The sequence below is a fragment of the Prosopis cineraria genome, unplaced genomic scaffold (assembly GCF_029017545.1).
Source record: "Prosopis cineraria cultivar Desert tree isolate PC_DT_omini unplaced genomic scaffold, ASM2901754v1 PC4, whole genome shotgun sequence".
Lineage (NCBI taxonomy): Eukaryota > Viridiplantae > Streptophyta > Magnoliopsida > Fabales > Fabaceae > Prosopis > Prosopis cineraria.
The window spans coordinates 1,499,299-1,523,318 of record NW_026555335.1 but is presented as its reverse complement, the minus strand read 5'-3'; the positions used below and the strand labels follow the sequence as shown (position 1 = coordinate 1,523,318).

Sequence of the window (24,020 nt, the reverse complement as noted above, 5' to 3'; positions counted from 1 at the left end):
TAATTTTAAAATAGTTTAGAATTTTGTTTAAAAAAATTATTTTATAGAAATTTTATAAAAAATATGATTTTATGTTGGTTACAACAATACAAAATATTTTTAATTAGTTATTTTTAAAATTTATGATACTCCCTCTGTTAAAAATATAAGATATTTTTTGAGAAGTAGTAAGTTAAAAAATATAAAATATTTTTAATCTTTTAATGTATAATTATTAGCTTTTTTTTAAGCATCTCTATTAATGAATGACTTTATATTTATTGCAAAGTATTTAATAGGGGTATATATAAAAATATAAATTTAGTTTAAAAGTAGGTAACTATTTTATTGGGGGTGAGATTTGGTTAAAAATATCTTATATTTTTAAATGGAAGGAGTATATTTTTTTATAAAAATAATTATATTTTTTATTTTTTATAAAAATAATTTATTATTTAATTACTTTAAAATTACATAACATCTTCAAGTATCCATCCCTTTTAAAACATTCCCTCCCAACTACAACATTAAATTATCTTCAAAAGTTATTCAAAGTAGCCTATTAAAATAATTAAAAATTTATTTTTTTTATTTTGATCATTTTAAAGTTTAAACAAACATGATAAAAACTTATAAAATAAGTAATTTCTAAAATAAAAATAAACTGAAACAATGAGTTTTTTATTACCACCTTGACGATCTTGGGCTCATTTATTTAAAATTAAAAAATAAGTAATTTTTAAATATTTTTGAGGTTTTACAAATTATTTTATTTTATATAAATTTTATAAAAAACACATATTTTTTTTTGCTTGGTTACAATAATAATAAAATAATTATTAGTTAGTTATTTTTAAATTTAATGATATTTTTAAATTTTATTTTATAAATATTTGTTTAAATATTTTAAAAATATCTTTCCATATATATGATATCAAATTATTTTCATAAATTATTTTTCAAAATAGCTCCTAAAAATAATTAATTTTTTTAAATAATGAATAATTTTTTTATAGAATAGGCTAAAACAAGCAGCAGCTCGAAACATCAAAGATCAAACAACACATTGACAACGCGACGCGAGTATAGAGTTGGTGGAAGCCATACAAGAAGTACTACTTGTATTTTATACGTAAGTGAATGGTTGCCAAACGCCTCACGCGCTTAAGATGCGAATCTGCGATTACAACGAACCTTTTGGAGCAGCCAACACCCAACAGTAGAAGAGAAGTCCTACGCTACGAAGACTTGGCACGCAGGCACTCGCACCTTCTTGCCCACCACCATTGGCTCTGTATACTACACAACAAAGGAGCAATTTTGGTTTTTCAAACAGCTGACTGCTCTGATCATTATCTTCTCCTTCATCGCCATGCCCTTTTTTAGGCCCTCTTTCTCTTTCCTGCTCATCCTTGCTTTCTTCTTCTCTCTTTTGATTTCCTCTGCTTCAACCTACCATGGCGTCTTCAGCGTCAAAAACAAGTACGCCGGTCAAGAGCACACCCTCGCCGTCCTAAAAGCCCACGACAGTCGTCGTCAGCTTCGTTTACTCGCCGGCGTCGACCTCCCTTTGGGCGGCAGTGGCCGCCCCGATGGCGTCGGGTCTGGTTTCTTTTCTTACTTCTCCTGCTCCTGTTTGGCTTCCGTCTTCTTTTTGTGTTTTACGCAGTTCTCGTGTCTTTAGTACTTCCTTGCATCTTCAATTTGATCATGACTTTACTTCCTGAAAGAAATTAGGAACTTAATTCTAATTGTTCATAGCCTGAATCTTGAATTGGTTAAATGGGCGATTGGTCATTTTCCTGCTGCTATATTTATGAGTTAAATCCTTTGTTATTTTCATTTATGTTTCAATTGCTGTCCTGAATTAGGTGTTATGGATTTGTGAATATGTTGTAGGCTTTATTATGCTAAAATTGGGATTGGAACACCTTCAAAGGATTATTATTTACAGGTAGATACCGGAAGTGATATTATGTGGGTTAACTGCATCCAGTGCAGAGAATGTCCCAGCAGAAGTAGCCTCGGTGTATGCTTCTTCTCTACCAAGCTAGTTTCTTTGACATCAATCATCTTTGGTGTCTTCTCTTTATTATTATTTAGTTGTTAGCTAGAGCTTACTGTTATCGCTTTGCATGTCTAGACCCTGAATCGTATACTGCTATAAAATGTTCTGAGACCATTCTTCTTCTTTTCTGCTTATTTTTTTAGCACTTCTTCTTACAAAGATTTCGTTCGGTTTAACAGATGGATCTTACACTCTATAACATAAAGGAATCCTCCACTGGTAAATTTGTTCCCTGTACTGAAGAGTTATGCAAGGAGATAAATGGAGGTCTTCTGGAAGGATGCGTGTCTAATATAACCTGTCCATATCTAGAGATATATGGCGATGGAAGCTCCACTGCTGGTTACTTTGTAAAAGATGTCGTGCTATATGATCAAGTGTCTGGAGACCTTGAAACTGCTTCTGCTAATGGAAGTGTTATATTCGGGTGAGCTTGCTATATATAGCAGCCATGCTTGCTATTAGCAAAATATTGGCTTGCATGCGTGTGGATGTTTTACTACTATAGACCTGTTAGTGAGCGTTCAATTCACATGAACACTAAAACATGGCCTGAGATTTTTTTTCTTCACATACCCATTATCTCTTCTACATGATTATTTAACCGTATGAATTCAAGTGTGGCCTGCTCTTGTTTGCGCCTCTTTTGTATTTCACAAAAGTTATTTTGTTCTGCAGGTGTGGTGCCAGGCAATCTGGAGATCTAAGTTCTTCAAACGAAGAAGCACTTGATGGAATACTTGGTTTTGGAAAAGCAAATTCCTCGATGATTTCACAACTTGCTTCTTCTGGCAAAGTGAAAAAAATATTTGCTCATTGCTTAAATGGAGTAAATGGAGGCGGTATATTTGCTATTGGTCATGTCGTGCAACCTAAAGTGAATATGACTCCGTTATTGACAGACCAGTATTGCTGCTCATCCTTTAAGTTCTTTTTATTTTTGTTATTGCAGATTGATTTTAATTTCATACTATGCTTTGTGTGATTATGGTTTTTAATTTTCTTGATAAAATGTACTGTCTGATCCAGAAGAAAACTTGTAGCTTAAATTAATTAGTATCATATGTGAACGGTTTTCAAATTTACAATTGGGTTTTGGATGGATTCCACAAGGGTGTTATTGATCACCCAAGATAATGGAAGCCTTAAAGGAAGTGAGTAATTAGTAATGCTTTTGAATGCTGGAAGTAATCTACAATATGGACTAAAATAAACTTGAGACTAAACATGAATAAAATTAACAGCACATCAGTGGTTTTATCCTCTCGTAAGGGATTTTTCCTCATGAACTCTTTCCATAAAACACCATAGGGAGCTGTTTAGTTTTTTATAAATGTTGCATTTTTCCTGCCACAATTTTTTTTAATATGGCTTACTGCCTAGTAGTCTTTTGCATTACTTAATTTCCTTGGTTATTAACCTAGGTGACTGATCTATATCTAACCCTCTTTTTGCTTGATTTGCTGCATGCCTTCTTTAATATTGCTTCTTCCATCCATTGGAGTCATTATTAGCATGTTAATTTTTTCAACATCTAAACTCTGTCATGTAGGATTGCTGGTTGCATGGAAGCCCTTTAAATTGTCTTTCTGACTCCAAAATGTGATTCATTGTCATAATAATAAAAAAAAAAAACGTAGCATTTTCATTGTCTCAAAAGTTAGAAATTATGCCATTGAATTTTAGTTGGTTGCCATTACAATATATCTGCTACTGAATAACATGTAAATTGGATTGTTCACAAAATATATATATATATATATATATAAATCGGTTTTATTTTCCTCTTGTGGATTTGAGAAGCTATTATTGCATAAACATTTATTTATAATGATTTTGTTGCTCAAACTATTGATGTACCAACTTGAATCAATTTGAAAACTAAGAGCTAGGCTACTGTCAGATGTCCATGTTCGTAATCCAATATATGCTAAATGTTGGCATTTTTTATGCAGGGATACTTTATTTATTTTGACACTAAAACTTTCTATTTAAGATAGATTATCTTACTGAATTCAATTTGGTGAGATACATCTCATTATCAAATTTGTTTTAGGCCACATTACAGTGTCAACATGACAGGAGTTCAAGTTGGACATGCTTTCCTTAGTCTACCAACAGATGCTTCTGAGACAGGGTACAGTAAAGGCACAATAATAGATAGTGGCACAACTTTGGCCTATCTGCCTGAATGGATTTATGAGCCATTAGTAAATAAGGTATATAAGCATCACTATAAAGCTTACATTTTGATTTCACACGCTGGAATTTTTTTTTTTTTTTTGGGCTGACATACAGGAGATTGAGTTATGTTCTTTTAGATAATTTCTGAGCAACCTGGCTTAAAGGTTCAAACTCTTCATGATGAGTATACATGCTTTCAGTATCTTGAAAGGTATGATGCTTAACATGCCTTCATAATTTTTTGTATTGTTATGTTTGATTTTTGTCATAAAGACGATAATAGATCTTGGGATTTGTCAATATGAACATACATGAAATAGATGCTAAGGCTCAATATTTGATGTTTTGTGAGAAAGGAGTAATATATGGAAATATATGATTTTAATGGTGGTTTGGTTAGTGTTTGCAAGGGCATCCAAGGACCTAAAACAGTTCTGCCATTTTCTGTTGAGGGCATCTGTTGTCTTGATGATAAATTTTTTGCGTCCTTGTGCAAAAATTTCTTCTCTTATGGCAAGGGGAAAAACAACAGAATACTAACAATGATTTAGTCCAAAATCAGTGCTATTTCCTATATTTCCTGTATTAGGTCTGAAATGTATTCTCTTTTCCTGGAGTACATTAATGGGCTTACTTGAGTATGCTTCTATGAAGGGTTTGCAGTCTTTTCTGTTGTTTTACCTCATAAACAAGATATATAATTGGCCAAGATAGAAGTATTCCTAGCACTAACTTAGCGACTGCAATTTAAGAAAACTAAGTAGTGTGGTTTCCTTTTCTAAAGAAGAAGCAATAATCTTTTCAATTTAGTAATTCTTGTCATATGCTTTTCACAACGAATAAGCTTTACATGTATGGGAATTCTTGATAATGTTACTGATACCTTTCATGTTTGGTAGTTAAAAGTTTCTTGGTTAAGTTTTATAAACTTCCTCGTTGAGTGCATGCCAGATTGGAAGAGGAGGAAAAAGTACTTTAAGAGAAATAAAAATTTTAGGCTTTGAAACGAGCCAAAGTGAAACCTAGTCTCAGAAATCTCTTTAATATCAACAGCAATCTTAGGATTTCGAAAGAAAAGCCCATTCCAGTAGGCGCTATTCTTCCACACAGATGCTTTTAAGTTTAACGCACTGGCCTTGATTTCTGGTTTTTGTTTCATTCTATTTGCCGAACTGTTGGCCAAAATAACAAAGTTATTTGCTTACTTGACCTATCATTTTTTTCTTACTTTTATTATCAGTTCCCTTCAGGTGCATATTGACTTTCATTTTATGTTACAATTGTAGTGTTGATGATGGATTTCCGGCTGTCACTTTTTATTTTGAAAATGGACTCTCTTTGAAGGTTTACCCACATGATTATCTATTTGCCTCTGTAAGTATATGGAAATGGAATATCCTTTTCTCTCCTGAATATCCTTTTCTTTTCTAATTATTGAAGGTTAATTGGACTTTGGTTCTATTTGTAGGCAGCTAGACCTGGAAAATATTATTAGTGTTTGTCCTCTTAGTTTGGTGGTATCTCTGACTTTTTAATGTGGTCATATGATATGTAAATATTAGGAAATATAAGAATTAGTTGGGAGAGGGGTATAAATGTTATTTAGGGACTGTTACTGTTATTTAGTCTTAATAGTCCAGCCCCATAAATACCCTACGTCCAGTTATGTGATGAGTTGTTGATCTTTCATTAATCAGAACGTACTATTTAGAAAGTCTCCTCTATTCTCTTTCTTTCGTCTGCCTATCTCTTTTTTTCTCTCTTCATCTCTTTCTATCCTAACAGCATGCTTAGGCATGCTGTGGCTTATGATTATTGTACTCATCCCCAGTGAAATCCAAAACAATTGTAAATGCTACATTAAAAGAGGATGTTTCTTTTGCTGCATTTTATAAATCATATGTTCTCTTTAGAAACTTTTTTTTTTTTTTTGGTTTTGGGAGTGGGGGTGCATGCTTTTGAAAGCTAATGTAAATGTGAAATATTCCTCACCTCCTATGGAATTTTAATCACTGTCTCCTCATATTCATATTGAATTAAACTTGTAATGATTTTTTTTTTTTGGGTAATTATAGGTAGATATTCATATAGTAATCTTGCAGTAAAATTTTTGAACTCTTAGAGTGATTTTGGTGCAATGGTGATGTGGGGTACGGGATAGGCTACTAAGATTGATTTCTTTCACATGACTTGACACAATTTCTCTCTTGCTCAACATTAGAGGGAGGGCCAGTGGTGGCTTACTTCTGTCTATGGCCCTACGCCTTGGTACTGGCATCTTTCGTTGGAGGAGCTGAATGTATGTGCTCCTTGTTGGTGTTTAGAGGGGGTCTTAATGGGGTTAAATTTCTTAACTGAAAAAAAAAAGGGGGGGTGTTGTGGTTGCATCTACTGTGGACCGTATTTTTTAAATAGCAAAATACTTCTGAGCTTTTCATCAATGTGGTTTTCTAATATGCTTCTCATTCTTCTAGTTCTGTGTAGGCCGTTCTAGTTGATACTTTTTAGTGAGTACTCTGTCTTCTTAGCTTTGTGGAAAAACATGCCTTCAAATTATCCAAAGCCTTGTGACTTTTTCAACATGAATAGTCTTCTCAATTGCAGCTTGAACATTCTAGTAAATCACAACAGATATCTTGTTTTGATTTTTGCTTCTTGGTATGCCCCATGATCAAATAATTTTTCAGCGCTCCGTATCTTTTCCTTGATTTGATCAGAGCTCCATATTCAAGAATGAGAATTTAAAGTTTTGCATTTCAAAAAAAAAGGCACTTTAGGACAATTGAAGCTGTGAGATCTTTAGCATCTCATGTAGTTTTAGTCCTTGTCTTCTGTTTCTAGACTAATTCCATGTCAAAACACACGGGGACTAAATTTCTTGCTATTGGTATATTTTAAGATTTATCTTATTCACAATCAAATGTGCCAAAGCTAATTATAGTGAATATCTTTACAGGAAGGTTACTGGTGCATTGGTTGGCAAAATAGTGGGATGCAATCAAGAGATAGCAAGAACATGACCTTATTGGGAGGTATTCTCGTGAGAATTTTATGTACATGGATGTTACACTTTAGCACTAATTTGCTGAGCAATGCTTCTAGTTTTTAGTTTCTTGTCTGGTTGTTTAGTCAGTGCCAAGATACGGAATACTACTATATGCATCTCATGTTGAATGATCCAGATAACCTAATTATGAAGTCTAAAATGGAGTTTCTGAAGATTCATAAGCATCATAGCTTGGTAAATGGCTGACAAATGGAGAGGGAAGTTCGATTTCCACTGGTTGGACCTGCTAATAATGCAATTTTTGTGCCAACTAGGCCAACCTATAATTAAGTCGCTAAACTGAAATTTTAAGTTGGATCTCAATAAGCACGTTTGCTAGGCATTATAAGTGAAATACTAAAGTCACATTAGGCTCTAGTACATGGAATTGAGGGAATAATTTGGAGCCTGGGGAATTAAAAAGGGGGTTGCCTGTGGGATGTAGGAGCTGGACCATTTGTATGTCGAGATGGCTGTCACAATCCCATATGAATAGTTTGTTAGCTTTAGTTCATGTACTTCAGTAAAATGGTGTTAGCTAGCCATGTCAAGTTTTCTTTGACCAGTGGAAGATATTTTCTGATCACCATTTTTGTTTTCAAATTTTAATGGAGGTTATTGATAATCTTTTATATCTCTGCAAAGTTTGCTCCCCATGACCCTATTTTGTTGTTTCAACTATATCCTTTTTCATTGCAGATCTAGTGCTTTCGAATAAACTAGTATTGTATGACCTTGAAAAGCAGGCCATTGGGTGGACTGAGTATAACTGTGAGTATTGCGTCTCTTTCCCTTTTACTTTCTTTCCGGGTAGGTCTTGAAAATCTTGTACATGTACAATACTACAAACTAATAAGGGACTTTAAAAATGCCAATATCTTCAGGCTGTTCATGGTCTAATTTGGTTAAAGAGTTCATATGGGATTGAACTTGGGTGATTATTCTAGCTTAGATATCCTGCAACACCTTGAAAATCCGAAGTATGAATCACTTTCTCAACACATGACTAACTCATTGGGAGAAAAATGAGTACAATGAAAATTTTCCTATACCATGAGCTGAAACCCACAATAACTAGCACTTTTGAATGAGCACTGGAACTTTTGGCTTCTTTACAAGAGTTTCTCGTTTTGATCTGTAAATTTTCTGCTTCAATAATATGTGTGTGTGTGTGTGTGTATTTATATTTCAAGAGAAGAATACTTACAATTTCCTTGTAGTTGATTAAATAACTCACATGACGTCAGAAGTGATGGGGTTGATCTATTACCTATGAGTTGTATCATGTCAGATAGCGTAATTATATCAAAGTGATGTATGTTAGATTCTTTAACACCGTCCACAGCACATCACATATTTTAAGTTGAAATCATATTTGTGTATGATTTGCTTACTGGCATGCGATCTAAAGAAAGTTGGATATAGTAACTAGGAAAATTACAAGAAATCCGTTGTAAGTAGTGGCACTATTTTCTGTTTCTGTTGCTCCACTTTTCCATTATTTGTGACCGATATTTTTATCTTTAGGTTCTTCAAGCATCGAAGTGAAGGATGAGCAGACTGGCACAGTTCACTTAGTAGGTTCCCACTATATTTCTTCTTCGGCCTGCACTTCATATATTCATCAGGTGATGATCATTTTGATTCTAATCGCCCTAGTCAATTCATTGAAATGCGGCAGCTAATAAACATGTCAGTCAAAATTACAGTACAAAGAATTGAAAATTAGGATGGGAGTCTTGAAATTATGGGAGAAACTTCCATGACTTGTAAATGTTATAATTTAAAGGGAAAATGCAGGATACTACCTTAGCATAGCATAATACTGTGGGCAAAAATTTTTCTTCCCATGGTGAATTTGTAAATCGCAGAAAGCCTACCACTAAACAGTGGTCACCAACTGTATATGATCTTAGAATCTAGCTGATTATTAATTGGCTTGGATCCTAATGGCAAATTGGCAGTGTATAATTAGATGCTACAAGCCAAAATTTTAGTTCTCTTTTGAGATAGCTATTTGTAGACTGATGCATCATAATTTCTCCAAGCCCGCCTGTGGAGCTTATGTCTTGGAATTTTGAATTATAGCTATTCTAACATTAGGAGGTTTTAAATGTTAGGTCTCTGTCTAACCCTTATCTTTATTATCTGAGCTAGCCTTACGTGGCATCGCAAGCTTCTTTTAAATGTTGATAATCGACAATGATCCTACTTTGTTTGAAGTATTCTTTACCTCTTTACCGAAAATCATGTATTGCTTTTTTAAACATTAAGCTATGGCATGAGATTTTTTTTGGGGTTGGGGGGAGTGAAGAAAAAAGTAAAAATAAAATCTGCATCTCATGATCCCCACCTCGCAAATTGAATATAATGTGCCTGAAGGTTCTAAAATGGTTTGAACATAGTTGTTTGAGAGAGATTGGTTTATCGCTTTAATAAGCTAGAGGCTTATTTTTGCCTGAATTAGTAAAGTTCAAGAATTCATGACCTGACGTTTAAAATGGAAATCATAAAAAGTTATATTTGACTAATCCTTCGCGTGCTGATTATGAAGTCAAAATTTTCGAACATGTATTGGAACCACCCCACCAAAAAAAAAAAAAAAAACTTCCAAAAGTTTGCTGTTTTTGGATAAAATCATATTGGATTTTTTTTTTCTTTTTCTTTTTGGCCACGGACAATCTTTAATCAATCATATGGGGCAATCTTTATGATTTGTCAATCTGCGGATATTGCTTTCCAAGAAAGCCAGATTAGACGAGGCTGGTAGAATCTTTCTAGGCTTTGTTTTTTTTTTTTTTTAACAAGTGCATGAAATCTCATTCACAAGGAAAGTAAAACAAGAAACAACCACCTAAAAAACAAGTAAAAAGCAAACCAAAACTAAACCTATAGACCACCCAAAAGACTAACTAATTGGTGGTAAATCAAAAAAATTAAGATCATTTAACATATAATGACCTGACTTAGCAAGAAAGTTGGCCATGTTATTATCCTCCCTACTTAAAAGATTAAAGTTTACAGACTAATTTTTATATAAAAGACTTCTAGTAGAGGTAATGATATTTTGAAAAGGATGATAACTATGGTTGTCCCTTGTGATCATAGATATTGCATTCACACAATTACAAAAGACCTCCACGAATCTGAAACTTTTTTGCCAGCACAGTTCCAATTCTTTGTAAATGCCAAATATTTCAAAAGTAGTAATTGGAACATGCTCAAGCCTTTGATTGAAGCCCAATACCCAAGATCTATTGGTATCTTTGATAACACCACCACATGCAGTACATCCATCTGTAAGTACAGACTCATCTACTTCCAAGCTAACCGCCTCCCGGGGCCTTCCTTGGATGCAAGATGATACTGGCTTATAAGCATATAATTTGCCTGTTAACTTATAATTTGTTGCCACCTTATAGATGAAATCATGAGGTTACTCAAGGAATTCTTTCTCATATTCATTAAAAAGAATAGAGCATCTACACTGCCATATATTCCAGTAACTATAGGCAAATAGTACATCCTATGGAACAATCTTTGTTTTAGAGTCACCTACCTACTCTGACATGTTCCAGCTAATCCATTTCTTACAAGGCAGATTGAAAAACTTCTCCTCCAAGTCTTTGCACACATAGTATCTCTACCATCGCTTAGCATGCCAGCAATCACAGAACAAGTGCATTGTATCTTCCACCTCTTGACATCCAAACGGACACAATATGTTTACGTGTAATCCTCTTCTCGTCCAAAGGTCTGTTGAGTGGACTTTGTCGTGCGCCATTTGCCAGAAGATCATTTTAATCTTCTCCGGTATCTTCCATCGCCAGATATTCTGCCACACGGGCTCTTTTGTCTCCCCTTCACCTGCAATAAGAGAAAGATAACCAGATTTTACAGAGAAGTTTCCATCATTAGAATACAACTAAATGTGTTTATCCTCTCCTCTCTCATCGCTCGGGGCTCTAATGCTGGTAATGAGATCCACCACCTTTCTCGATAGCCATGGTACCATCTTGAGGACATCCCACCCTCCCGATGGGAGGATAAAATCTCTCACCGTTTCATTCAAATCAATGAACTCCCTGCCCGATTGCACCAATTAAAGAGGATTTATTTGTTGGGAAGCCATTTGTCAAGCCAGAAGGAAGTCTGATTTTCAGAAATAACATATTTCCCTAGTCTTTGTTAGAAAGATTCCCAGCCTTTGGTAATACTTCTCCATGTAATAGAGGCTCTCGTTCGTCTTCTAACATTTGGTAGTGTATACCTTTCGCATCTATACTTTGTTTTCAACACTTGCACCCATAATGCCTCTGGTTTAGTTACCAAACCCTAGCAAAGTTTCCAAATAAGAGCCATGTTCTGGTATTTCAAGTTTCTTAAGCCCAGACCTCCAAACTCTTTCAACTTTGAATATCTTCCCAAGCCATGAGATGTACTTTCTTAGCACCTTTAGTTTCCCCCCATAAGAACTCTTTACTAGCTTTTTCCAGATCCTTTATGACTCCTGAAGGAAGGAGAATAGTCTGCATATAATAACTTAGAAGAGCTGAGATCACAGATTTTATCAACACTGACCTCTTTGCGAAGGTGAGGTATCTTCTTGTCCAACCTGATAACCGCTGTCTAGCTTTATCTAATATAGGGTTGAACAAGTTATTGGTAACTCTCTTATTGATAAGTGGAATGCCTAAATACTTGCTCAAGTCTCCTGTTATACCTACTCCGAGGTCTCTGCTATACTTTAAAGCTTTATTGAGATGAACATTAGATGAGACAAAGAGTTTAGTTTTCTCTCTATTCATTTTTTGCCTAATGCCACACAGAAGTTATTGATGTAACAATTCATCACTTGTACTTGTTGTCGAGAAGCTTCACTAAATAGCACTAAATCATCTGCAAAGAACAAGTGCGAGAGTGAAGGACCATCTTTGACGAGATGAATGGGTTTCCACTCATTCCTTGAGACCACATCACTAATACAATGACTCAACTTCTCCATACAGATAGTGAAAATGTAAGGAGAAAGTGGATCACCTTGCCTAAGTCCTCTGGATGGTTTGAACTCCATTGATGACTCGCCATTCCATAACACCTTGGTACTTAGGGTATTGATACAGGCCATAATGATATGGCACAACTTGTCCTTAAACCCCACCTCTTTCAAACAACTAAGGATGAAGGGCCATTCAAGACGGTCATAAGCTTTTTCAAGGTCTACTTTGATAGCCACAAAGTCTTTTTTCCTCTTTTCTTTCATCATGGTATTTATAACTTCCTGTGCTATGATGATATTATCCCCACTTTGTCTTCCTGTAATAAAGCTACTCTAATGATCTCCAATGATTTTATCCATTAACCCCTTAAGTCGATTAGCAATGACTTTGGAGACAATTTTGTAGCTCACATTGCACAAAGAGATTGGTCTGAAATCCCTCATAGTCTCAAGATTTTCTCCCTTTAGAATGAGTATAATATGAGTTTTATTTATATCCTCCACCTTCTTTGGATCCCGGAATATATCTTTGACCAACTCACAAATAGGTCCATTAAGAGATTGCCAATAGTATTGATAGAAGACTGCCTGTATGCTATCCGGTCCTGGAGCTTTAAATGCACCCATGTCAAAAGTAGCCTTTTTGATCTCTTCGTCTGAGACCTCACTGGAAAGAGAGAGAAGTTCTTCCCCATCAAGTCTTGGATAGGAGACATTTGTTCTCAGCCCCTCTTGTACATTCAAATCAGTCTTATAGAGCTGTTTATAATACTCCAAAGCCTCAAACCTCAACTTATTCTGATCAAAGCACCAAATACCCTTACTGTCTTTGAGTGCTTCTACCCTATTTCTTCATCTTATGGCAGTCGTAGCATGAAAGAACTTACTGTTTCGGTCTTCCCAATTTAACCATTTACATCTCGATTTTTGATACCATATGAGCTCTTCTTGTGCTAAGACTTTATTGTATTCCGTCCATAGATCCACTTCAACTTGTTTTAAATATTATGAATCTCTTTTGGTTCTAGTAGCATCAATACCCTCTAGTTACCTTAACAGTTGATTCTTTTTCTTGGGAATATTGCCTATTCGAGATTTGTTCCAGTGGGTCGCCATTTGTTCAAACCTTTTGACTTTCTCATTCCAATTCCCCTTGCTCCAGCATGTTGAAACAACATCAATAAATCCCTCCTCAATGAACCAGGTTGCTTGGCACCGAAATAGAGACTTCCAGTATGATGATGGTATTGGCTAGAATCTCTAATATAAATGGGACGGTGATCAAACCCAAATTTACCCAAATGATAAGCTTTTATGTCAGTGAAGCAAGAGAACCAAGCATAATTAGAAAAAGCCCAATCAATTCTTTCTTTAACTAAATTATTTTCCCATGTGAAGCGGTTTCCCACAGTTTCAAGCTCACACAATTTAGCCTTCTGAATCCCCTTACTAAAACATTTCATGAAAGTTGTATTTGGTACACCCCCTCAATATTTGTCATCCGCAGTTAAGTAAGCATTGAAATCCCCAACTATAATTTAGGGTTTGTTAGTGTTTCTGCTTAATACTTCTAAGCTCTCCCACATATAAGAGCGAAGAACATAGTTTGTTTCAGCATAAACACTGGTCATCCAAAAAGATGAGTGACCTCCCGTGACCTTCACCCGCACATGTAGTAATTGAGTAGTCGAGAATGCATAATCAACACTAACTCTGCTCTTATCCCAAAGCAACCATATCCCCCCTAAGTAACCTGTTGCTTCCACTCGAAGCCAATTAGAGAAATCCAATTTATTGCATACAGCATCCACTTTATTTCCACTAATTCTTGTTTCAAATAGAGCCAAGATCCCTACTTTTTTACCTCTAAGAATATCTCTGATTTTATTAGGGAAGGTTTTAGCAGCAGCCCCCTATAATTCCAGGCAATTACTTCTATAAACTTAACAATTTGGAGGAGGATCATGTACCTTCGAGATTCAAGCATCTCGACCCTACTCTGTATGATGACCCATGGTGACAACACCATTCATCCCTTCTTCCTTGACGTCAAAATACTGTTCTTGAACTTCCATCATTCCATCAAGCTGAACAATAATATTTTGAGTACCCATCTGTGCATCAGGCGGTCTTGGTTGATGGTGGATTTGAGAATCTTCTTCCGCTACTGAGCACAGAACTAGGCTCTCTCTCCATTCATCTATTCAGTCACCGCTCGCCTTGATGTCACCTATCTCCAGTATGGATTAACTCTGGTCTTGCGCACTTCGTTTCAGGAATAATGGGCCCCTGTGGGATATAGACCCTTCAATGACATTGTGTAGTCTCCCTTTAATTTTCCTCTTCAATAGTGGCGAAAGAACCTCGGGTCTGGTCGACTGGCCTCTCTTTTTCCCACTTGCCTTCACTGGAGATATTGAGCTGTACTTGCTGCTATGTTTAATCTGGCTTGGGCCCGCAATGTTGGAGCCTTTCTCGTTAAAGATACTTGCGTTAAAACAAAACGGTTCTGTTGCACCTTCTGGGCTTTTATGGGCCGATTTGATTACATTCTCTATATTTCTACCTTGACTGGAGCCTACCTTTTGTTTTCCTTTAGACTTTGCTTCCTCTTTCTTTTTCTCACTTTGGCGGTTCTGCACGTCCCTTCCGACATCACCATTAGCCGCTTTCCCATATTGATTGACATCTCCTTGTCCCTCTTTGCGCCTCCACTCTGTCACTATAGGCTTTCTTATGAAAGAATTTTTTATTTCACTAGGTTCACCCTCCTCAAACATATCAGCTAACACACCAAACCTCGATGTTGCAGTCGGATTAGGAGCAGCTGGTGCGTATTTTTTCTGACTTGGGTTGCCTTACGATTGGGGAAAGCTTCCATACGCGGGGGACCTAGTCCATCGTGCCCTGTATGGTTTCCTCTCCATCATCTAAATTCCATACTCCTTGTCAAGAGGAATCTGATTGGGGTTTAAATTATGACTTGGCATCACCGGTGATTCTTCGTTCATCTTCGTCGAAGTTCCTTGTGGATTGGTTTCTTCCTGCATGTTACTTTTCATCTCCAGTAATGGACAATCCTCCTTTTTGTGACCATATTGACCACAATTAAAACAAATCACATTTAAACCTTCGTACATAATTGTAAAGACTTGTTTTCTGATAACAAACCTAGAAGATAAACGCTTATTCAAATCAACCTCTACACTACACGAGCAAATCTTCCATGTTCTACCTTCACCGACTGATCATTTACTCTAACAAGAGTGTTTTTATCCACCTTTAACACCTTTCCTATTTTGTTACCTACATCATGCAGCATATCTTCTATGTAGTAATGCATGGGTAGTATTGGAATCCGCACCCATATTGCTAGCTTCTACACCTTGTTGTTAAAGGGATTGAAACTTGGACTTCATCTTTGCATTGCGAGATATTGTCCTTGGATCACCCATAGACCTTCGTTAAGTAGTCTCAACTGCAGCTGATTGTTTCTTGGCCTTACGGCAAAATAGTTGTTTGCCATATCAACAAGTTTGAACTCCATAGTTCCTAGCAGGTACTCGAGTCTTTTCCTTAACTCATTCAATCTCAATCTGTTCCCCATTAGTGTCACTATTAGAGCATTCCTCAATGGCTCACACAACTTCTTCCATTTCTCATCTTCCATGTCTATTCTTGGTCTCTGGTCGAAAAGTTTCTGTTGATCCTCTGTCAGGGGAGGAAAAACTTCATTCTCTTCCTTCAGCCATTCCTTAAAAGTCTCATCATAGTTCTCTTCTATATCCATACTCTCCTTCCCCATCAAAAGGTCTCGATAAGAGATTTGGGACCATGGTTAGTCTTTCCTACCTCAGGCTCCTTGGTGAAGTAAGTTTTTTCAATGTTAGCTTTTGACATATTCACGTCCCCATTTGTATTTTCAACATCATTACCAGGGCCATCGTATAGCTTCTTCACACTTCTTGCAATAGCATCCTCCTCATCTTTAGTGAGTCCGTCGTCCTGCCTCCAACCACCTCAGTCGAGGAGGCCCCCCACTAGCATTCGAGCCCCCACACACTCTCTCTCTAGAAGTCTCTCTCATTACTCTCTCTCCACACTTTCAGTTTAGGCTTTGTTCTTCGTTTACTGATATTGTAGATGATTTGAGAATAGTATTTTTTAAAATTATGTTTTATGCATAATGATGATAGTTTGACTATGTTTGTCCTTTATTGAAAGAAAAAAAAATTGGAGTCATGCAATAAGTATAGGCAAATCACTTGTGCTCAATGAATGTATGCACATTATTAATAAGTTATACTCTCCTGTTAAAAAATATAAATTATTTTTTAAGGAGTTGGATGTTCAAAAATGTAAAGTATTTTTAATATTTTAAAATGTAATCAGTGTTTCTTTTTAAAAGTGTTCCTATTGATAGTGACTTTTTATTTATTATAGGGTCTTTAATAGGGATAAATATGAAAAGATAGTGTTAGTTTAAAAATAAGTAACTATTTTATTAGGAGGTGAGATTCGGTTAAAAATACCTTACATTTTTTAATGGAAAAATAAGAAATACAACTTAAATTTCATATAATGCATTGTTTTTATATAATTTTATGTTAAAATTTAGTAAATAGAATTATTAAAATGGATTGAAAATTTTTCCAGTAAATATTAAGATAATCGAAACCAGAAAATAACATATAAATCATTGAAATTGAGAATTGTGATTCTCGTTACAATATTCGGTTGCATCATCTGCACCAAAATTTTTAACAATCCTTCTACTCAGTAACTCATATATTCTGTTGAAAATTATCTTTAATATTTTTACATTAAATGCTAAAATAATAATATCTAAATAAAATACTCAAATATATATTAGTTATATGTTTTATAATAACTTATATAAATTCCATGCATTAAGCTGAGTTTGAGAAATAAGCTTAGTACGACTTGTTATAATTTTTATATTGTATATAAATTTGTTAGTAATTTAATTGACCAATAGAAAGTAAACGTCTCTTTGATAAGGTAAATTTTAAAATTAATATTGAAAAATATTTAATTATACGTTTGGAGTGAGCATTTTGATTTAAAAAATGTATACATAGTTATATAATGAAAATTATATGGATTTACCAAATATATATAGTCAGGTCCACTGTCAAAAATATTGGAATAAAAATTTATTTGATAGTATTTGCAGGAATAGATTCGATTTTGTTCAGTTAAAAAAATGACCGTTTATTTACTAGGTCGATGCCGTAATCATTCAATAATGTTTTTTTTTTTTTTTTGGAAAAAAGGGTAGACTTCATTAAAGGGGTACGGCCGCAACGAAACGACAGAAAGAATGTTGTTTATTTGTAATGTTTTGTAGTAAGAGATTTAATTTGACACGCCTTTTGAATGCCTTTGGAGGCAGAACAGGACAGCAGCCCATATGCAGTCACAGGCAGGTTGCCAACTGCCAGGTGCCATTCAAGCGTTCATGGGAAACAAGGATCCTTTCATTATTCTTTTTCCGATCTGCTGTCTTTGTTGACCAATCGGAAACACAAATCTACAACTGAAGAACAACAGTCCAAACAACACAAGTTTCCCAGCAACATGACCTTATTGTTGAAAAGGACCGACAAATTGACTAAAAAGGACAAGGCACCAATGATCACCCTCAACAAGAAGACTAACAAGCTACATATTATGTCCATACACAGACTTGGATTTACAAAACCTCCAAATCTAAACCAAATATACACTTTGAAGGAAGATCTCCGGCAAAAAAACAAGGCCGGTGCACCCTTTTCCCTCCAAATATAATGCAAGGGGACAAAGAAAAAACTAGAAGTAAAAAGAAGCCCTCACCCTCCTATCAAATGCCATTGAAGGAAGTGACGGTTGAATAATGAAAAGAATTTGCAGTAAAATGGACCGAAAAAATAAACCAAAAGAATGACCACTTTCTTCTTTCCCTTCCAGTGTTGAAACCTGGTATTCCCAACCTTTCAACAAAATAAGCAAGGCTTGGGCAGAGACAAGAAGTAAAAGCTAATGCTACTACTGCTGTACAGCTTCTACTCCATATCCTTTCTTCCCAAGCATAGGAAAATTCTCAGGGGAAGCACTAGAGCATTCAGAACAGTTAAACTCCATTTTCAGGAGCAGGTCCCTCAGATTGAAGGTTGACTGACGCCTCGGGCATCTCCTTGTCTGTGGTGTAAACTGACTTTGAGTCTGAATCTGAATCAAAAAAGAGACACACTACAGCACAATCATCAACTTTGGGAGTAGGGTACTTTGTCCTCCATGTTCGAACAGCTGTCTCAACAAGTGTTCGAGCTGCAGAAGAGCGTGACACAGATGCCACAATGTCTACAACTTCTTGGTTCGACAAAACATCCCAAATCTGCCAAAAAGCAACAAAGATAGTTAGAAAAAATAAGTCAAATCTATAATAATTGTTGACTTCTTCAAGAATCTTCATTACGGATGTTGAGTGCAATCTTGCCAATATATCTTAGAACAAAGCACTTCCGACAAAATATGCAGGTTATTCTATAGTAGACTATAATGTCTTTACCCCATCCGTGGCTAATACAACAAATTCATCCTTCTCAGTAAGGCGGTGATGGGAGACATCAGGAACAGATATCAGACCAAAGTCTTTCAGAATAAAATCTCCAAAAGCCCGTGCCATCGCAAGGCCAGGAGAGTCAGCATTGGGCAACCAAACTCGAGCAACCTCAGGTTCATTACGAAGAGCAAATACCCTTCCTCTGCAACGCTTGATTCTCTCTGCTTCCCCTGAATGAAAGGAATGCAGATTTTACATCAATATATTAGAATTACATTTCTATTCTGTCTGATGTGTGAAAACAAATCCCACGCTGAGAATAACAGTACTATATAAAACACTGAACAATGCTTAAGAATTATTAATCCTCGCTTCGTTCTAAACAAAAGTCAAGTTCTTCTAGTAGGAGAAAGATATCAGAGAAAGCCCATGGGGAAAAGCCAGGTCATGCATAGGAAAAAGAAAGATTCAACAGGCTAAGCCAAACTTGAAATATATATACTAGCTATATAAAAATGAACGCTGCTAACCCCTAGATGGCTGAGAAAATTGTGGTTTGACCAATTTAGGTGGCTGCTGATATATGTTATAAATTAAATGAAGGTGTGCCATATGTTAAATTTCTTGTTTAACAATCAAACGGGAGTTGCATAGATCAAGAATATCTAGTGGTTGATCATAAGCGTGTCCACCCGTTGACATTTGATAATCACATACAGAGATGGAGCTCTTGATGTGCATGTACACGCACATCCACATCTAGAGAGAGGGGGGGATGGGGGGGAGGGAGAGAGAGGTACTTGGAAGATTTGGCTTCAGGTCAATGGTCAACTGAACAGCAATTAGAGAATTATCATGATCCCTAGTACCCAATATAGCTCTCGAGTCCCCGACATTTCCAATGACAAGATCTTGCCCCTATAAGAACACAAGGCACCAAAAAGTTAAAAAACAACAGTTAATGATAAAAAAAAATGATGAGTAAATTTATGGCTCTTACCTGTTTGACCAAGGTGACTGCTGTTGTCCCACTGCAAAAGCAATCAATACCAGGATGCAGTTTCAGTTCCTTGTCCATAACCTTGCAAGCCTTCAGAAAAGATTCCTTCAGCGCCTTCAAAGTATTAGTACAGCTGTGCTCATGATCAGTAAGACTAGGTTTCCCATCAACCATCCTAAATCCAATCTCCTCTGACTTATGGTTTTCCATAGCATTTCCGACATCACTTAGTCCATCATTATTGTTATGATGCAATTCCCATTGGGCAATAAGCTTTAAAGGGAAAGAATCCCTGACTCTCTTTGCTACCCTATGACCACTAGGACCATGACCATCGAAAACTCCACAAAAAATGGTGTCCTTTAAACAGAAGTTCTGAAAATGAAAAAAGAGTAGTTTTTGGGATCATTAATAATATCTATGCCATGAGTTATAATGCGAAGCTCAGAGAAGGAAATGAATAGGGATATCCGAAGACAGAATAAAATAGCGTCGACGCATCAATTTAGTTTCACTAACAAATCTAGTGCCACAAAAGTTTACCTCTTGCCAAAGAAATTTAAAGAAAGGACATCGAGGCATTCATAAAATTAGTTAATAGAATGCCTCAAACGCGAATTTTCTTGAGAACATTAATGTTATCAAACAGGTGCGAAACTACAAAACGGAAGTGAAGACAAGAATCCATTGGGACAAAAGCAAATAAACAAAAATACTAAAACCTATAGAAAGATTATTTTCCCTTGAGCAGACATTTAGGAAATCATTTTTTACGTGTCGCATACAAAACCTTCCAGGTGAGGAGGGGACTCTTTTTTTTTGGGGGGGGGGGGGGTTGTTATGCAAATTACAATAGGAAATTAACGGAAATCAGGCCTTGTGGGGTTTACAAGCCGATAGGAGTAAAGTAGAAATCGGAAAAGACTATTCATTAAACCTTTGTCAACTTTCAAATAAATACAGGCCTGGTTCACAAGTCGATAGACCAAAATATAACACCATCTCCACCTTTCATGTATTAACAATTGCATGGTATGAAGACGTGCTAGATATAGAAAGCATATACTATGATATGTAAGAGATGGGCTAACCTCCCAAACAAGCATGGCATCCTGGTTAATCCCTTTTTTGCCTTGCTTACAAAACAGGGACGCAACCTCGCTGGATCCATTTACGAACATTCTCCCAGGGATTTTATGTAGGCCCAATTCCGTTCTAGAATCAAGCGAAGAGCTTCTCCTTAATCTCCTCCTTCGCTTCGCACTGTCTGAAGTGGATTCCGGCGAATAAGGGAGGGGATGGGGCGCAGAGAGGCATGATCCCATTCCCAGTGCCCTGACAATGTTAAGAAAGCATTCTAGACCGACCAAACAGTCTGAGCCCCTAACGTCCACAACTGAATCGGCAGCCTCTAACCGGCTTGCGGTAACCGGCTCCTCTTCCTTTTCTTTCAGCAGCAAAGCAGTGTTTAGAGCCTACCATAAATTGTGATTATCAGATAAATGAACTATCGACCATAATTTCAAAAAGAAAATAGCATAAAACCCAGATTCAGAAACCAAATAATAACAACCTGTGTCATGTTCGAATGAAATTGAATTCACTCCAATTCCACGATTCCCCGAAAACGTTTGTGGGCCGAAAAATAACCAGAACTACCCACGCCAATCCAACCAAAGCTCTACTGCATTTGACAGAGAGAACAAAGAGATTACAAATAACAGCTCAACGGTCTCAGTGTTGACGACCTTAAGACCGACAATAAACGCGTGAATCAAAGAAATTCAACAACCGAACGCTGCTTCTTGAATCCGATCCAAACCACGAACAATACCAAATATAGAAAATCCTACAACAATCAATGATTGTTGATTCGCTTAAGCAGTTTCCTTGTGCATATTCTTCCTTTGCATAATCATACCATATAAATCACGTCGCAATCACAACACACAAAGCAACGAACAATGCTCAGTGCCGCTGAAACGAGCAAGTCAGAGGAGCAAATCAATGATCGATGGATTAATCAGTGAATCTAAATTTCCTATCGATCAATTTTCAAGGTTGAAACGGCAAAGTTTTCTTCTTCAGACCAAATCCTGGAAATTTTCGCGCAAGAGAACTTCCCCGGTATTATTTCACCCCTCCCGAACCTGATCCTTTCTCCCACAAATAGCCATAACTTCCGGGAAACGGAAAAAGAAAAATAAATTTAAAAAATAGCTATTTTAACGTCACAGGTAGGTCTTCAACGAACACCAATCACTTCGATTTAAGTGGTGGTGATACTCCATACCGTTGAGATTCACTGTCACTCTAGATGTTGGATGCCCACGAAATTAGACTAATTCGAAGATCAATTTCAGCTGGAAAAAACATAATAAATAATGCTAAAAATGAAGAATGGATTAGGATTTTTTTTTGTTTTAATTGGAAAAAAAGGTCAGATAATTTTTTTTCCATAATACATAAATTTTATCAAAAATGACAAAAAAAATACCTCTAAAATAAAAAATTAATATTCTCTCCATTCCAAATTATATGACACTTTTAAATAAATTTTTTCATTCTAAAATATAATATATTTTGAGTAAATTAATATTTTATTAAATACATTAATTTTAATATTATCCTTTCCCTATCTATAATTAATTTTTATCCCTTCTCTTTTCAATATATTAAATGATAGTTATTTTTAAAAGTTTATATTTTTATTTTGAAAAGATAAGATTGTTAAGTATATTTAATAAAATCTATTAGTATATAAAATTTTATTTAAAAGTGTCTTATTATTTAAGATGGAAGAAATAATTAGATACCGCAATATATGATAATTATCATTTAGTTTTGAAAAACTTGTTTGACATTTTGATTTTAAACCAAATGATATATTTGCCTTAAGTGATTATTATAAGAAATGACTATTTTAATTAAATTATTGATTAAAATAAAATAAAAAATGTAAAATATTTAAATTTGTTTATCAATCAACTACAACTAAAATAGCCATTTTCAAAAAAAAGTAATCCTTTTTTTAAATCACGTGTTTTCTAAAAAAAATAACTAAATAATAATTATCACATGATACTTAATTAGCCTTTATATATTTTGGTAGTATTTTTTTTTTTCATTCTCCCATTTTCAAAATTTTTGTTTTCCAATCAAAAATCAAAATACACAGTACATTAAAATTTGGGGAAAAAATGTTCATAAAAACCAAGACACAAATTACAAAAACTACATGCATCCGTTCAAGCTTTTAACATTTCTTAAAAAATAAGTAGTTTTTGAATGTAATCATTGTGATTAATTTTCTATTGAATTTTGGGTACTATTGAATTAAAATAATATTTATTTCAACTCTAATAAGATTATATATTTAATCTTTATGTGATATTATATTTCTTAAACATATCTTTGACTAATGTAAAACAAGCTTTAAATTAATGAACGAGTTGAATTTATAATCTTGAATATAAAATCACGAATAACCTTTAAATATAAATATGATATTACTTTAAAGAAAATTGATTATTTTATTTTATGTTAAACTTCTTTTTTAAAATAATGCAAAAGTTTAAAATAGATACCCATATAGAAGGAAAAATTCTGTGAATAAAATCCAATAAATAATACAGTACAAAATGTATATTTTTTAAATGTTCATGTTTATAAATCATTAACCACACGATTATTTTCAAAAATTTGTATCCACCCCAAGTTTCCAATAATTTTTTTAATGTACGGACCTTGTTTGCTTTTTTCTGGGTATATTTCCTTTTCCTAGTATATATAAAAAAAATAAAATTGGATGTGACGTACTGCATATCCAAATAAGTTTAATTTTGGTGAGCCCAGCTGGCACTTTCCTCAAGCGCCGTCCTGTTTTTCTTGTTGCTTTTTTTTAAGAAGGAAAGAAAAAAACCATAAAATTCTTTGGGCATGAATAAGTAAATCCTTGGACCGAGTGAATTATCACGCAAGGAATATTGATCTATATAGACGCATGAGTTTAGATTAAGTTGTGAAGATTAGATTACATGTAACGATGGAGTGTTGGAATATTTATAAAATATTTATAAATATTATAAATTTACATTAATTAATTAAATTTAAATAAATTAATCTTTATAATTTTATATAAATCGAATTCAATAAACAGTAACCTAACTTATAACTTTG

At 35.0% G+C, this 24,020-nt stretch overlaps 2 protein-coding genes across 3 annotated transcripts; one reads left to right on the top strand and one right to left on the bottom strand.

Annotated features, from left to right (window-relative positions):
- Nucleotides 1–1,147: 1,147 nt before the first annotated feature.
- Nucleotides 1,148–9,396, top strand: LOC129308499 (aspartic proteinase 36). The gene is made up of 10 exons (XM_054949621.1): nt 1,148–1,581; nt 1,879–2,008; nt 2,227–2,474; nt 2,726–2,953; nt 4,104–4,266; nt 4,369–4,442; nt 5,518–5,605; nt 7,188–7,263; nt 7,977–8,048; nt 8,805–9,396. The coding sequence occupies exons 1-10, from the start codon at nt 1,352–1,354 to the stop codon at nt 8,960–8,962; spliced, it is 1,467 nt and encodes a 488-aa protein (XP_054805596.1). The 5' UTR covers nt 1,148–1,351; the 3' UTR covers nt 8,963–9,396.
- Nucleotides 9,397–17,761: 8,365 nt separating this feature from the next.
- Nucleotides 17,762–22,109, bottom strand: LOC129309112 (probable protein phosphatase 2C 33). 2 transcript variants are annotated; one of them, XM_054950494.1, is made up of 7 exons: nt 21,763–22,099; nt 21,415–21,525; nt 20,933–21,316; nt 19,842–20,216; nt 19,642–19,759; nt 18,848–19,071; nt 17,762–18,673 (listed from the first exon to the last, which is right to left on the bottom strand). In XM_054950494.1, the coding sequence occupies exons 2-7, from the start codon at nt 21,421–21,423 to the stop codon at nt 18,410–18,412; spliced, it is 1,374 nt and encodes a 457-aa protein (XP_054806469.1). In that variant the 5' UTR covers nt 21,424–21,525; nt 21,763–22,099; the 3' UTR covers nt 17,762–18,409. The 2 variants fall into 2 exon arrangements, with proteins under 2 accessions (XP_054806469.1, XP_054806470.1); XM_054950495.1 differs by having other exon boundaries at nt 19,842–19,931; nt 21,415–22,109.
- Nucleotides 22,110–24,020: the final 1,911 nt, after the last annotated feature.